Genomic DNA, 15,413 nt, shown 5'->3' with positions numbered 1-15,413 from the left:
GGGGAAGGCAACCGCAGCACAGTCCATTTACAGTGGAGTTGGGCTTTTGCTTTTCAACCCCACAGCGTGTCTCGGTAGCCCATCTAGGTATCCACGAGTCATATCGTCTGAATATCAACACCAGCACACCATGGTTTCTTCCAAAACATCATTATTTCGAAAAGTAGATTGAGGCCTGAAGAATGGACTTAAAATGAAAATTTACTGTTAAATCTGCGCTCATTCCAAGCTACCTACTTAGCTAGGTATCACTTCCCGTCTAAGCAGCACAGCTGCAAGCGAGGTATTTTGTTTACATTTTACCACTAGGAGCTCTGTCACGTATGTATATTGCAAACACCAGCTGCTGCCGACATTGGAAACGGCGAATTTTAGATTTTGAAAGATATTCTCTCTCAATATCTTCCTGAGCTAACCAAGATAAATCCTAGAGAGGCCCACTTACGTGATACAATACTGTCTGAGAAAGTTTGAGCTTGCCTTTTTGTAACAAACCTCAACGGGCTCGACCTAGATCAGCGCGCCTCGTATTTTCTGTTGCCTTTATACGTCTTGGAGGAAAGATTCCGAAAATGTTGTCTAAAGTACTATTCACAGCTTGCACACCCTTTCAGTACCCAGAATGCTCCCGCTTTCGGAGTTTCCGTCAAAAATTCAAGCACGTAATCCTCTACTCACTGTCACTTCACTCGGCCACACTCAGGCTACGAGAAGGACGAGATCAGAGTCCCTATATTCATTACCAGCCCAATTTTTCAGTAGCTATATTGAAAAATTGCCCTCAAAATGGCCGTAAATCTAACTCTCGAGATGCAATGAGTCCTCACCTGGAGCCACCGTAACTCAATTGATGCACGATGCGACCTTACAGATAATACCTCCAAACTCTGCCTTCAATTGACCTACACTGGTGCCGCTACTAAATCTAAACCGCATTAAAGGAATCGGGTATTTTTTGAATTCCACAAGCTCTGTAGTCAACGGGCCATGGCCATGATGGCAACGCTGGTTGCAAATGTGGACCGAGTTTCTTAAGAATTTGTAAACACCCCGCTAATTCTCAAGCGAGCCCTGATCACGAGGGGAAAAAAAGTAGCGAGCCACCTAGCATATATGAATATCGTCAAGGAGTGAAGGGAAAGTCTCATTAGATGTTATGACTTGAAAAACAGAGGTTCTGAAGCGGATATGGACATTTACCGAAGGCACGAAAGGCAATCTTGACTTGTAGCTACGCAAGCCCACCTTGCCTCCCTCCCGCAAATATCTCCAACGCTTTTGACTCTCCGCACTGTTATCACTTCCACATCGCTGCCAATGAGTACGTTCCCAAGAATGCTCTTTCATCCCCTCGCTGCGAAAAAGCTCTATTCTACAAGGACTCGCCCATCAGTCATCAATCAATCCAGCTTTCTTGTGCTGTGTCCCTCTCAAAAGCCAAAAAAAATCAACAAGCCCCAACTTCGCCATCATCGTCACCGCGGTTCTCAATGGAACGTTGAACCAACATGTATCGGACCCTTTTCAGTTTCGTATTGCCTCAGAGAGGAGGGTGTTTATTACTGATATTATGTTACATAGCTGCAGCTGAGGACATGCTGACGAACGATGGCAATTGGTAATCACACGTGAATAGGAAGAAAGATCGAGTCGCATTGCTTTTAGTACACGTTATGAAATAGCTGTGTAAGCATCAAATTGTTTAAGCAACTTTTAGTTCAAGCTTTTACTAGGTGTCTGCAGCTCCAAAAGGGGATCTCAGGTCCGATCTAGAAAGTAGCGCATGACGTGGAAAAGCGGTCTGTAATGGAACTGAAGCCTTATCCATCCCAATTCGCAATGGAGAATATGCCAGCCAAAGCGGCTAACCACTTAATGATACACAGGCCATCTGAGTCAACCTGGCCCAGCGACCCATGTTCATCTGGTCTTCTCCTCATCAATTCCCCTCACCAACGTCTCTCATACTCGTTACTTCCTCTCCGTCCTCCACCATACTCATTGCTCCCTCTCCGCTCCCTGCTGCCGCTTCTATCCCGAGATTTGTGACGTCTCCGCTGCTTTTTCTCCTCATCACTATCTGGGCTCTTGTTGCGTCTGTATTGGCCTCCATACTGCTTCCGCTCATCGCCGCTGTCCGGACTCTTGTTGCGTCTACGCTGCTTCTTCTCATCGTCACTATCAGGGCTCTTGTTGCGATATCCACCTCGCTTCCGCTCCTTACTGCTGTTGCGACTTCCTCGGGAATTACGACGCTCAGGTTGGCCCCATCCTGCTTCGTTGCCGTGACCTCGGGCACCGCCATATTCTTCACGTTGAGGTTGGCCGTATTGCTGGCGTGCTGGCTCTTCATAACCACCACCTGGGAATCCACCAGGGACGCCATATTCCTGTCTAGGAGGCTCCTGGTAGCCTCCATAACCTTGTCGGGCTGGCTGGCCGTATTGCTGTCTCGGGGGTTCTTGGTATCCGCCTCCTCCGCGGCCATACTCTTGTCGTTCGGAGTGCTCGTAACTTTCGCCATGAGGACGTTCCTCTCGACGTTGCTCAAAGCGACTTCCGCCCTGTTCATTCTGCTGGTAGCGTTGATATTCGGTCTGACGACCTCCATCATGTCGGTTTGTCTGAGTGTATTCGGCCTGTGCGTATTGGTTGCCACTATGTCCGTACTCCGTAGTGGTCGTTTGATAGTCGCCTGAAGAATTGTAGCCCTGCTGCTTGTACTGCTTGGTTTCTGGCTCATCAGATCCACCGAATGCTCCGCTGAGAAGGGATCCTCCTAGACCACCAGCAAGAGCACCAACGATGCCACCGAGAGCTCCACCTCCAGCTGCTTCACTAGCAAAGTTGCTAATTCCCTCATTGACGACCTGGTTTTGACCGCCACCATAGCCGCCAGATCCTCCAAATCCACCAGACGAGCCACCATAGCCTCCAGAAGATTTGCCACCAAGAGCAGACTGAATCCCACCCATCAATCCACCCGCAGCGGTACCAGATGCACCACCAGAAGACTTAGCCATACCGAGAGGCTTGCAACATCCGTGACCAGAATCCTGAACTCCTGGCTTGTGGTTCTCTCCATTCATTACACCGTTTCGGTTGAGTTGGTCACGAAGCTTGTCTTGATTACGTCCTTGTGATTGCCACCATTGCTCGACAACTTGAAACATGAGGCGGCGGCCGTCTGAAGCTCCATCTTCGCCTACATTGCGTTGAGCCGGGTGATGGAACACTCCAGCGATGATACGGTTGATGGTTCGATCGACATCTGCTCGCTCATCATCCATGCACTCGATGATCTGTGGTACGACCCATTTCAGGACTTGAGAGGCAATCTTTCCAGCTGGCTCGTTTAGGACCTGATCTTGTTAGCGCTAGTCACGACCATGATATGACCACTTACATTGGAGAAATGATCTTTTGAAAGCATTGAATGAGTAGGGTCAGAGCACTCATCATCGTGAAAGACGATTAATTGCTTGTCTTTACTGCTTTGAATGATCTCGGAAGAACCAGTGTTCAACTCATTCTTGATCTGGCTGATAATAGGCAGAACGAATGGGGCGATCAAGGAGAAAACAAACATGTTGACTTGACCCTCGAGTTGCTCAATAAGCTCTGGAAGCATTGGAATCTTCTCGATGGCTTCGGTAATGGAAAGCATAACCTCATCATGCCATGCCATCACGGGCTTAATTTCCTTTGCAATCTCTTGCATTTGAATGGTAAATTCCTCTGGATCCCGGGGGGAAACTCGAGTTTGGTTCATCTGAGCATTAGTTGCATTCATCTTGAGCTCCTCGGCCTTCCCAGCCTCATCCTTGTCGCCAAAGATGCCCTTTGGAATTTTGTCAAGAAGATCTTGAAGCAGGCTAGTATCCCCACCAGCTTGCTGTTGAATAGTACCCTCAAGCTCCTGGATCTCACTCTGGGTAGCCTTATCTCCCATTTCGCCCAAAACAGAATGGAGGAAATCCACGCCGCCAAATGTACCGGTAACGATTGGGTACACCTCGCTTCGTGCACCTTGAAGACGGATCTTCGTCCGGCGACCGACGTGAGGGAAGACATCGCGCTCGCCCATCTCGATGAGAGCTAATTCGGTGTAGTTACTGTGTGCAGAGTAATCTGATTTGTTAGCCCAGTTACTCGGGTGAACAGAGTAAATTACCTTCCAAGCAATGGAGAGCAGTTCCCAACAAACGAAGAGACTCGTAGAGTTCATCCTTATTTCTGCTTCTGTTGTAAGATCTGCCGAGTTGAATGCAGCGACCGAAGAGCTTGCGAACATGCAGAGCAGATGTCATACAACCAGCACGCTCATTCGCAATGTAGTTCTTGAGGCCTGTATATGGATCAATAGCCAACTCCACCCGCTCATCAACCGGGCCGCGAAGTCTGCGGTCATACTGTGTAGCATCAATATTATCGGCATAGTCCTTTGGATTGTCGATATGGTCTTCGGGACGATAGCAACCAAGACGTTCTGTGGTAACTTCGAATTCTTTGGTACCGAATCCAAATGTCATGAATCCAAGAACCCACAATAGGATGCGGATGGCTTCCGCAGAGACGTATTTGACAGTTCCAACATCGATAGCTTGTGCTGTAGAGGAGGAGGTCAGTACAGCTCCTTCGTCGCCGCGTAAGCTAACTTGCAGTAATCTCTCAGCCAGTTTCCAAAATAGACTCTAGCCACCGACATCTTGTCGAACTTCTTTCCACCGGCCGCCCGTGACATGAGCAAGGTCAGAAGTGTATCCTCGATATCTCCATGGCGCCCTAGGAATAGTTAGTAGACGCTATAAGCTTCAGGAACGGAAGCTTCGGACAATTTAACCCCTCTATTTTCGCAACTGAAGCGATATTTCCAGCTCCAAAGGCGTGAGCTGGTCGTGCAAAGAGGAGCACGATAGCTACTGTTAGCAACAGCGTTGTAGAACTGTAGGATGGCATGTTTGTGGGTTTGTTTTCTTGTTGTTGTGTTTCGATGGATTGTGGTGAAGCTCAAAGCTCTCTTGAGGAAGTTTTGAGATGGTGGGGTTGTTGGTATGTGCCAAGTGTTTCATGTCATGCTGGTTCGAGGGCGAGGGGTTGAATGCCAAGGAATGAGAATGACGATAGAGCGGGCCAATGTCACACAGCGGGGCACACTGAGTAAAGCAACGATGACGGTGATCAACAGCCTCACTTTTCAGACGGAGTAAGGTAAAGTAAGGTAAAGTAAAGGAAAGTAAAGTAAAGTAAAGTAAAGGAACTATAGTAAAGTGGACGTCGTAGTCGGGCGGGGACTGCAAGAAGGTCCGCAGCCCGAAGTTCGGGGATTCGTGAACAACAGTGATGATACCTGACCTGGGCTTTGGGTATCGCCAGAGATGCACTCACTTTCAAGTACTGGGCGGCTCTTTGACAACGATAACCAGCGAAGGGTCCAGGTGATAGTTCTTACATACCTTAGATAACTTAGAGAGGCATCTAAGGATTTGCTGACGGGTGACGAGGTCCTTACGACCTACCACACTGCTGCCCGAAGCTTTCTATTACTTCAAACAGTTATTGTACCAAAGGTACCTTAGTCAGTCAACACAGGGAAGCTGATGCTGAAGCCAAAGCTGGCTTGCCGCGGAACGGCAAGAGATATGTCTTCCGTTAGGCCGCCATTGCTGGTCGCTGAAGTGACAGGGTCAGGACAGGTTTTGGGGGCCTATCCGTGGGCCGAGCCTTGGGGCGGCCAGCAAAGTATTCAGCGGACCTACTCGTAGGCACATAACAGAGCAGTTGACACATTACTTATAGGAGTCGTCCTGTTTGTTGGAGGTGTGTTTATGCTGAAAATAATGTGCACTTGCAAGACATACGGCTCTAACGAAAAGACTTGCTCACTTGTACCAAGGCGCTGTCTTCTATTGACTGAACAGCAATTTAATTACCTAAGGCACCTTAGGTATGTTCTCGTTATGTCCAGGCTTATGGTCGAGGGCATCTGTTTGAAATGCGAATTGGCAGCTACATACCTCCCTACAGCAGTCGGACAATAAGGTATGTCTGGGGATCAGGTTACACATCAGGTACAAACGCACTTCACTTGCTTCTCAGGCCCGGTCAGAACCAAGCGGATAGTGCTCTCGTAGGGCTCTTGCTACCTGGCGATTCTGCTACTCGCGTGTCATGCCTTACCCGTAAAGCCTGACAATGGAACACGACGGCTCCTCTTTTACCAGCCACCTCTATTTCCTCATCCCAGGGGATTTCCCTAGGCCCCTCCCTACCTGCCTGCCTGTCTACCTTACTTCGTTACCCCTCTAACGCTCCGCTCCCAGCCAACCACGGGCTCGTATCCACTGATGCTGCTAATGCTTCTCGCTGTATGGCCACTTGCCGTGGGTAACTTCGTAAGGTATGGCAGGAAGATCAGGCCATGCTACTGTATCGCCGGCCTTACAGTAGCATACCTGCCTAAGTAGGTAAATTTACCTTAAGGTTACCCTGGCGAACTTCACTCCAAGCGCACTCGCTCGCCGTAGAAATCTGCGACACGCTGACGCTGTGCTCTTAGGCTGCCCTCCGTCCTCCGCTCAGCCAACTACAATGCTTCCCTTCCCTGGGCTGCATCGTGGTCGACGGGTCGTGCTCCCTGCCAAACTTCATTCTGGGCCAGATTCGACCAACCGTAGAGGACTTCCCAGGCTTTGCGCCGCCTCGCCGCCCACCTTCCAACCCCGTTTTCCCTCTGCTCGATTTTGCTTTCCAGTGGTCCAGTAGTACAGTAGTTCCCTCCCTGTTCTGCCCAGCTGCCTCTTCTCAGGCTCCCCCACACCTCTTCTACCCAGAGCCCAGTCCAGCCTGCCCTGCTTCCTTACCCTTACCCTTACCCTACCCACCGTAGGTACTTTCGTACCAAGGAGGTGCAGCTCTCGGGCTCACACCATCCGCCCTGTTTTCACTCCAGCTCCTCCTCGTCCCCGTCCCCCTGACCTCCGATTTCCGCCTTCGCTCCAGGTAAGCTTCACCAACCGTAGCCTCTCGAGCCTCTCTCCTCTGCTGCCCTCTGCCGCAAATCCCGCCCAGACAGTCAGCTGCACTCTACTGCCTGCACAATCCAGGCTTTCTTCTCACCCATCGCCCCCGGCTCAAGACCTTCGTCCTGGGAGGACTTCACCAACCGTAGCAAGCTCTCACAGGGTTGCCCGCCTAACTTCCATTCGTACCTTAAGGTAGGTAATGAAGTAACGGCAGCTCACTGACGCGTTGATGCTGGCAAAACAGTTAGATGGGACAGCGAGGGCATGTGAGGCTGTAGAGAAAGCAACACGAGTACTGTGAGAATGAAATCTACGGACAATCAAATCAAAATCAAAATCAAAATCAAAATCAAAATCAAAATCAAAATCAAAATCAAAATCAAAATCAAAATCAAAATCAAAATCAAAATCAAAATCAAAATCAAAATCAAAATCAAAATCAAAATCAAAATCAAAATCAAAATCAAAATCAAAATCAAAATCAACAATCGAGCCAACGATGCAAAGATGCTTGAGCTGCTTTTTGAAGGCTGACAATACGCGCTGCCAGCCATCTTTTTGGGTGGTCTCTCTGCTGCGAGGCCCGCTCTGGTCTGCTCTGGTCTGCTCTGGTCTGCTCTGCTCTGGCCTCGCTTCTGTATCTCCCTAGTACTGCCCGCCCGCTCTCGCTCAGGGCCTGCTAGAAAACCTCGTGCCTCCCCCCCAAACTTGCCCAAAACCCACCAAAACCTTGAAAAACTTGTCCTGAACGACAGCACCCACAGGCATCACCACCACTGAACATCATCAACCACCCACAACGCATCACCATGGCCCGCGCAAAGAAGCCAGAAGAGAAGCCAAAGGAGGGAGCTACCCTTTCTATCGACGTAGACAGCTTCGTCCGCACAAGAGACTCGGTAAGAAATCATTCCTCTCCATTCTTTTCACCTTCATCCTCCTCGATCGACGCAAGCCGCGCATCCCATATCATCGATATCCTCAACCCGTCTCGTCTCCCATCAACCACCACCACCATCCTGAGCTCTCCTCCAAATTCCAACAACCACTCCTCGGACCAGCTTCCCAACCCTGAATCTTACATTCCTATACCCACGCGACTCTATCCCGAGCAGTTTATGTGTCGCGATACCCTCGTCGGCCGACTATTACTACGCGCCTCCATTGTTTACTTCCTTGACGCGGTGGTCTCAAGACCCCGCGGACCGCACTATGACTTCGCGCCACCACGCGGAATTGGATGCCAATTACTTTTGTCAACAGTCGCTAATATGGGAACAGGTCGTTACCGGGCTCGCGACTCTCCAAGATGCCATTCAAACCCTCTCCTCCGCCTATATCAAGCACACGAACGCGGTCCTTGGTGAACATGGCGCAGGCCTTGATGTTGACTCTGCTCTGGCCAAGCTCGGACAGAACCCTCTGCTCAGCCTCGGGGACTTGAATCGCGCCGTCAGTCCAGCAAAGTCAGTCGCCGCAGAGGCAACAGACAAGAAGGAGCGCAAGAAGAGGCAACATGATCCTAATGCGCCAAAGCGCCCTCTCACTCCCTTCTTCCTCTACATGCAGACAGCCCGTCCTATAATTGCTGAGGATCTCGGTTCCGACTTTGCCAAAGGAGCTGTTAGCACCGAGGGAACTCGTCGATGGGGTACCATGGCTGCAGAGGACAAGCAGGCAAGTTTCCTTCTCTGTACTTCCGGGAAATCTCACTAACTGTAACAGCTCTGGACCAATGCTTACAAGGATAACCTCCGCCTCTACAATGCCCGCATGCACTCTTACAAGACAGGTGGAAATCTCCAAGCTAAAGATATGAGTGACCAAGAAGCTGCCATCTACGCAGACGAGCACAACATTGGGGCTGACAACACAGCTGATGCCCAGCTCGTCGGTGACGCCTCAGCCGCCGCTCTCCACGACGAAGATGCCGAAGGTGAGCCCGACAAGGAACCCACTCCACCTCCCAAGACCCCCAAAGCGAAGGGCGGGCGCAAGACCAAAGCCAGCAAGAACAATACTCCAGCTGCTCCCCCAACCCCAGAGACTATCATTCCTCCGGCCAGCGCAAGTAGCATAGTCCCACCCAAGACCGCCGAGAAGGAGAAGAGCCCAGACAAGAAGCGCAAGAGATCTAGTAAGAAGGATGAGGTTGCCGCGGCGGAGAAGGAGGATCTGGCTGTGGAGACGCCAAAGAGTGCACCTAAGCCGAGGAAGAAGAAGGCGAAGGCTGATTCTTAGATTTGCTCCCTTTCTTTCTTGCAAACCATTCTGTACTCTGTTTTCTCCTCTGCTCTACTTTGCTTATGTTAGTGTGCGGATGTGATCCAGGAAGCGTGGCTGCAGTTCGCTGTCTCATGTTGATTTTTTGTTTCTTTCTCTTTCTGTTCTGTCAGGTGGTGGTAAAATGAAAATCGGTAAATGATATGTATGAATGGGCAGGATGGACGGAAGGCGGGGATATGGGTATTATGCGTTGCGTTGCGTTACTTGACTTGTTGCTCTCTTGCTATCGTGCTAGGATACCATGCATAGCTGAGAAAGGGTACGGATCACGTCTGGCTAGTGGTAGTATACATGAATTGAGATTTTGCAAACATGACAATTGTCCCACTCGCTTGGGATAGCTTCAGGTGCTGGCATGCCGAACAATTAGGCCTTGCTCTTTACACTGATAGACATACAGTCTGCCAGCTTCAATTTGTGCTCTAGGATCGCAACGGATGTGCTCTAACTGATAAGGTACTTGCAATTGGCGATGACTCCAAGACTTCAATCGTTGTTTGACTGCCAAACTAGTCAGAGTTTCATAGCTTTTGCCCACTGCTTCAGCATTGTCACTTCCATTTTGGTACTCTGACTTGCTCTTCTTTGTCAAATCCAGATTCGCATCATACATGCCCCTATCCACCTTTTAATCCTTGACTTGCCACTCTCCGCTCCCTAGTATCCACAAGCCAACCTTCTAATTAACATTCCGCTGCAGCTATCAAACTCCTAACAGATCCTTCTCAGCAGCCCAGGCCATAGAGATAGACCTGAACATGTTCGAGGTCTAAACAGAGTTGTTTGTCTTACATTTGAACTATTTACTTCAAGTCTGCCCCTGATATGTTCCCGTGCCATTGTGCCAGACTCTGGGAATGAGATGGATGTTGCCATGCGGAGCTGCGAGCTCAGAATCGCCACTGCGACTGATCTGGTGGAAAGCTGAGTAACAAGAAAGGATTGAATATTGAGAACAGTAACTGAGTTGACAACGACAGAGAATATGGCAAAGTACCAATTAGCTGATGTAGCCTTGTAGGCGTAGTGGCTATGGTATACTTCGATACAGCATACAGTGACCCGTAGTGGCAATTACTTCTCTAGATGTGTCACTGACAAGAGGGTATGGAACTCAAATTCCGTCTGCCGAAATTCTTGTGATAGTAGCTCATACTTTTGTAAGCAAGGGTTTTGTTTCGAAAATCATCTCTCGCAAGTTAGTGGGAAGTATGCTCGTTATTGTCTTTGGCCCTTTCCCGTGTACCCTTTGAGTGTTGACCAATTCATAGCACATGCCCTCTAACCCTTACTTCGCCTCCAGAATTTCCTGCCCTTGAAGGAAACCCATTTGTAATCTGGTCTGATTCTGTTTGAAGTCTTGAAAGCTTATCGATTTTACACCCCAACAATAGCGTCTCCACCTCCGCATGTGAACAATATGACGATTTGGTACAAACTATGGATTACGAGCAGGTGCAGCTATTAACCAAGCGAATGCTATTCGGAAACTCTCTGGTACGTCTATTAGTCTCCTAAACCGTACCCCAAAAAAGAAGCATGCCATGGATTATGGTATCTTACCAACAGGCTGCTCATCTTCCGAGTTAATCAAAACCCGACCATCTTCCTCGTCTACGTGTGGATGTCCTACACAATCCCCTTACACAATGCGAATGTAGATTTTTACGATGCTGAATTTAGACAAGAAAGTTGCCAAGAATTTCATTAAAATTATGGTCGTTCATGCTTATAGCTAGGAAGAGGCGGTCAGTTGTCACCAGAGAATCACAAGAATACACGGATAGCGTGGTTGCATGTTCCATGATTATCTGAACATTCTTTTCAGACATGTCACCAACTTTAGACACTTCTCAAAATAAACTGCATTGGACCGATCTGTATAATCCAATTCGTTGAGTACAAGATTCCAGTGAAAATGATTATTATCATTGCTGTAGCTTGTATGTCGATGAGAACAATTACATCCTCGTGGACTTCTCCAGCCTGCTATATCTGTATATTTGGAGGGCAATGAGACCCGGATTTTTATCTAATAAATCTAAGGCACATTTTACATGGTTTTAGTGAGTGTACAGTGTCTCAATGTATCGAAATAAACTCGGACATCTACTAGATTAGCATAGAGGAGCGGTGAAATGTCAAAACCTAGATACCAGCTCGAGCTGGAATTGTGATGGGTATTTTTACATTAAATAAAGTCCGAATCATCGAAAAAAATATTACAATCGACTAGATAAAGGCTCAGATGGAAGATTCAATTGAAACAATGTGAAGACCTCTGCCTATACTTCGCTTATTTGTTTATCTATGATTCACCCACAGCCGAGCCTCATTTGACAGGGGTGAAAACTGGAACAACTCTGACGTGGATAGTTGGCTCCACGTTCATCAATAGGCTGAAAAACATAGTAGAACCTTCATGGTGTATCTTTCATACTCTGAAGTCTTTCAGAAAGCCCACACAGCAGTCGAAGCTGCTTGCCATGCTTCTCAGATTGATATGACTAAACCCAAAAGACTTGCTTCCAGAAAGGCTTAGCATTGATATCGCTTAAAAATCGACAACTAAGAGGTATCATAACGCCCCAAAATTACAAAGGCTATCTAACAATCCATCCTATCATCCCAATGTAAATGTACATCATACTTCTCCTCCCCCTTCCACACCCTGGATCCATCATTCACAGCCGCCACAGCCTTCCGCAACGATGTTCCCATCCCACCAGGTCCACTTCCAACCACACTCACGCTCCCTCCAATCTCAGGCGATTGCTCCACAAAGTCATTTACAACTTCCGACAGATCCGGATGCCGATCACCCAGCCATACAACCTCGTATCCTGGTTCTGTATCTACGAGACTTGAAATGTTGCTGAGGGCGATAGATGTTCGCACTGTAGATCCCTTAATCTCTTCTTCGGATGGAATTTCTTTGCTTTTGTTTGAAGAAGTTTCTCGAGTGATGAAAATACGTATCGAGAGCTTGCTATTCAATGTCGTGATAAGGCGCTTCAGAGTAGCTAGTTCGGGAGCCATCCATTCCAGATCCTGTGCCCGACGGATGATCCATACGAGTTGCACGTTGCCTCCAATATATCCATAATTTTGAACACGATTGAGAACAACCGGAAACGCCATTGTCGCGCCTGTTCCTCCGCCGATAGCTAGGAAATTTCCGGGTCTAGAAAGGTTAGATGAACCGTATGGACCGGAGATGATGACGGGTGTGGTGATTTTCTCTGTTTGAATACGTTCTGCTAGCATACCCAACTTCGAAGTTTCACCTTTGAGGCAGCGGACGATGTAGGTGTGATGTGGGTTGACAGTTTCTTGTGAAGCGAGAGATGCGACGGTGAAAGGGTGATTCTGCCAGATGGATAGGCCGGGGAAACAGAGGTAAAAATGTTGGCCTGGGGCCCATGGCCCGTGGTTGTGTTTGAAGTCGACGCGCACGACTCGGCCTTCTGCATCGTCGAAGCATTGGAGTGTGGCTTGAGCAGACTCGAATCCGTATCCTGTTATGTATTAGCGGTGCCCTATTTTCCCACTGGGGACCACCCTTACCTCCAGACTTCATGTATCCGATGTGGATTAGGAGTGTTCTGAGGTAGCGTATTCCAAAATCCATGAAGACGATAGCCAAGGAAGCAATCATCCAGCATGCGAGTTGCTTCCAGTGTCCCCAGCAAGCACCAATGTAAATCAGCGCAACGATGGCATGAGACTTGCGGAAAAACTCATAGCCAGTCAGACGAATCATACGAGGGAAGCTGAAAACCCAGATAAAAGACAGCAGGCCCATTGCCACGATACCCCAGATCATGTACGTCTGCTTGATCCAATTTACATAGACCTTTGGCTGAGGCTGGTAAAGTTTTCCCTCGATAATAGTCCAGATGATAGTGTGTATCATTGATTGTGCGAAAATAATGTGACCGAGCCATCTGTGGATGAAGTTGAATGACTGTGTTGGCATACCAGTGATAAGTGACAGGATGCTTTCTCTCTGCGAGAGGAAGACGCTGAGTGGTGTCAGGGCATAAGCGAAGGCTCCGATGCGATCACTGAAGCCGCCCATACCAGTTCGAGTATTGAAAACGCCATCGAGGTTCTTGACCGGTGTGATCCAAGTCTTGTAAACAATTCCCACAAGTCTGTACATGTCATTAGGTACGTTATCTTGCTCGAGAAGGAAATACTTACGAGAAGATCAACAAATATCCCGAAAGCACGGCCAGTAACACCAATTGAAGTCTCGTTACATTGCCAAATATGGACTGGAGGCCCTCTGGAAGTAACAGGCGACGCAAAGCTGCCGTATTTGACTTCCACAAACGTGTGAAGATGTTCATGGGAGCAACAGCTCTTCCACCTTCAAGTTCTAAGCGAGGACGTCGTGTCCGCGAAGGCTTTATCGCTCTGGAGAAAACAAATATGGCGAGAAGGCCGCCTAACACTGCCCAGAGGATGAATGTGTACAGCATGGATACAGTGTGCATCCTAGACATGATTAGCCTGTACCTCTAGCAATCGCCACTTCTTCAATATCAAGGGGGTTGGGGGGACTCACCAGTACACTGCATCCAGATACTCGCAACTGCCCGCATCGTTCGTACATGGGAAGACACGAGAGGCATAGCCCCAGTAGTAGATTTCATCACCGCCAGCTGAGTGGTTCTGAATATGCTGGCGAGTTTCGAGTACACCGTGAGAGTCCATCTTGCTTGTCGGGTGAATTAGGATATGAAGTCGAAGTCTACTCTGCTACCAAAGACACCATGAGGAATTCTGTTTTAATTGTACATCTGGGCTCGGGAAAGCCAAGGCCTGGAGGACCCTCCCCGACCAGACCGAAAAGTCAATGCCATCCATGCAGTTGAGCAAGTTAAAGACCGGGCCTGTCGCCTGTCGAGAGCATTTGGCCGTCAGTCCGATCCATGTCACACTATTACTGCACCATCCAGGTCGTCGATTATGATTAAGAGATTTCCATCCACCAGGGACGCACGAGAGCCCCAGCCCCAGCCCCAGCGGCAGCACCGCCATCGCCATCGCCATCGCCATCGCCATCGCCATCGTTCGCCAGAACAATGGGCCTTCTTGGCAGCAGGATACTCCCGCAAACATGCTCATTTAGCGTGCCTAGCCAGCTCAATAATTGGACTCAGCTGTAGAATAATAATGTGATTTGCTGGAATGCGTAAATATCGGGTCAGCGACTGAGTCGGGCGAATGCCAAGAGTGGGTGGACTGGGCAGCATTTGTGGGGACGAGACGATGACATGGAAGTTGGAGCTTGGAGGGATCCGGACTTCTGTCAAAATCAGCTTGTACCCCCTCCAATTATCCAATACCCTCTTCAGCAACATTTATCCGTGGAGCTTCAAACATACTGTTTGTTTGGATAGCCAGGTACTGAATATTGCCTGAAGAAACCAAATACACTTCTCCAGATAGATCTTGACTTCCTTTTCCACGTCACGATGGATCACTCGTCGATGTCCGATTCGGCAGATGCGTGCCAAATATCTGCAAGTTGTTCGAAGCACACTCGGATTGTTGAGACTAATGCTTTGTAGATGTTGTGGAACTGGACTACCATTAATGCCTGTGAGTCACTGCTGTATCGAGGGGGTGAGGAAGATGCTGATTCAGTTGTCAAGGCTTCATCTCTTCATCATGGCAGATCAAGTCAACGTCTATGTTCGCAGGATCCTGTATTGGAGTCATCTTCTTAGTGATGTCCTTGGAGTTATTACGACGTCTCGCTAAAGAATACGACCGACATCTCCTCAACCAGTACGTACCTTCTGAGCCCGTTATCTCTGGCAGCCGAATGTCTAAAATGCAACAAACCGCACTGCAAAAAGGTCAATGTTAATTCGGACATAGATATCAACGTCACATTGCATCCCTAAATACGTACATCAGCACGCAAGACTCGGTTTCAGGGAGCAATACTCCTTCCAAATCCTGCCCGCCTGACGCCGCACTCCCTACACCACCATTCCGCCCAAACCTGTTCCAGCAAATGATTCGAGCAACTCTGCATATGCTCCAATTTGCTGTTGCCTACTTCATCATGTTGTTAGCTATGTA

At 48.6% G+C, this 15,413-nt stretch overlaps 3 protein-coding genes across 4 annotated transcripts; 1 reads left to right on the top strand and 2 right to left on the bottom strand.

Annotated features, from left to right (window-relative positions):
* Nucleotides 1-1,270: 1,270 nt before the first annotated feature.
* On the bottom strand, nt 1,271-5,492 carry ONS95_012268 (uncharacterized protein). 2 transcript variants are annotated; one of them, XM_058505892.1, is made up of 5 exons: nt 4,836-4,992; nt 4,663-4,785; nt 4,175-4,609; nt 3,407-4,131; nt 1,891-3,362 (listed from the first exon to the last, which is right to left on the bottom strand). In XM_058505892.1, the coding sequence occupies exons 1-5, from the start codon at nt 4,957-4,959 to the stop codon at nt 1,950-1,952; spliced, it is 2,820 nt and encodes a 939-aa protein (XP_058358415.1). In that variant the 5' UTR covers nt 4,960-4,992; the 3' UTR covers nt 1,891-1,949. The 2 variants fall into 2 exon arrangements, with proteins under 2 accessions (XP_058358416.1, XP_058358415.1); XM_058505893.1 differs by having other exon boundaries at nt 1,271-3,362; nt 4,175-4,785; nt 4,836-5,492.
* Nucleotides 5,493-7,517: 2,025 nt separating this feature from the next.
* ONS95_012267 (uncharacterized protein) lies at nt 7,518-9,627 on the top strand. Its single transcript, XM_058505891.1, has 3 exons — nt 7,518-7,924; nt 8,307-8,702; nt 8,751-9,627. Exons 1-3 carry the CDS (start codon nt 7,835-7,837, stop codon nt 9,264-9,266), a joined length of 1,002 nt encoding a protein of 333 aa, XP_058358414.1. The 5' UTR covers nt 7,518-7,834; the 3' UTR covers nt 9,267-9,627.
* A 2,291-nt stretch (nt 9,628-11,918) lies between these two features.
* ONS95_012266 (uncharacterized protein) lies at nt 11,919-14,033 on the bottom strand (the record flags this gene model as incomplete). The annotated part of the gene is made up of 4 exons (XM_058505890.1): nt 11,919-12,829; nt 12,879-13,468; nt 13,518-13,814; nt 13,885-14,033. The coding sequence occupies 4 exons, from the start codon at nt 14,031-14,033 to the stop codon at nt 11,919-11,921; spliced, it is 1,947 nt and encodes a 648-aa protein (XP_058358413.1).
* Between the last annotated feature and the right edge of the window lie 1,380 nt (nt 14,034-15,413).

The sequence above is a fragment of the Cadophora gregata genome, assembly GCF_030347475.1.
Source record: "Cadophora gregata isolate MNR1 chromosome Unknown scaffold_6, whole genome shotgun sequence".
Lineage (NCBI taxonomy): Eukaryota > Fungi > Ascomycota > Leotiomycetes > Helotiales > Ploettnerulaceae > Cadophora > Cadophora gregata.
The sequence above is the reverse complement of the archived record's forward strand: the minus strand, read 5'-3'. Positions and strand labels throughout refer to the sequence as shown.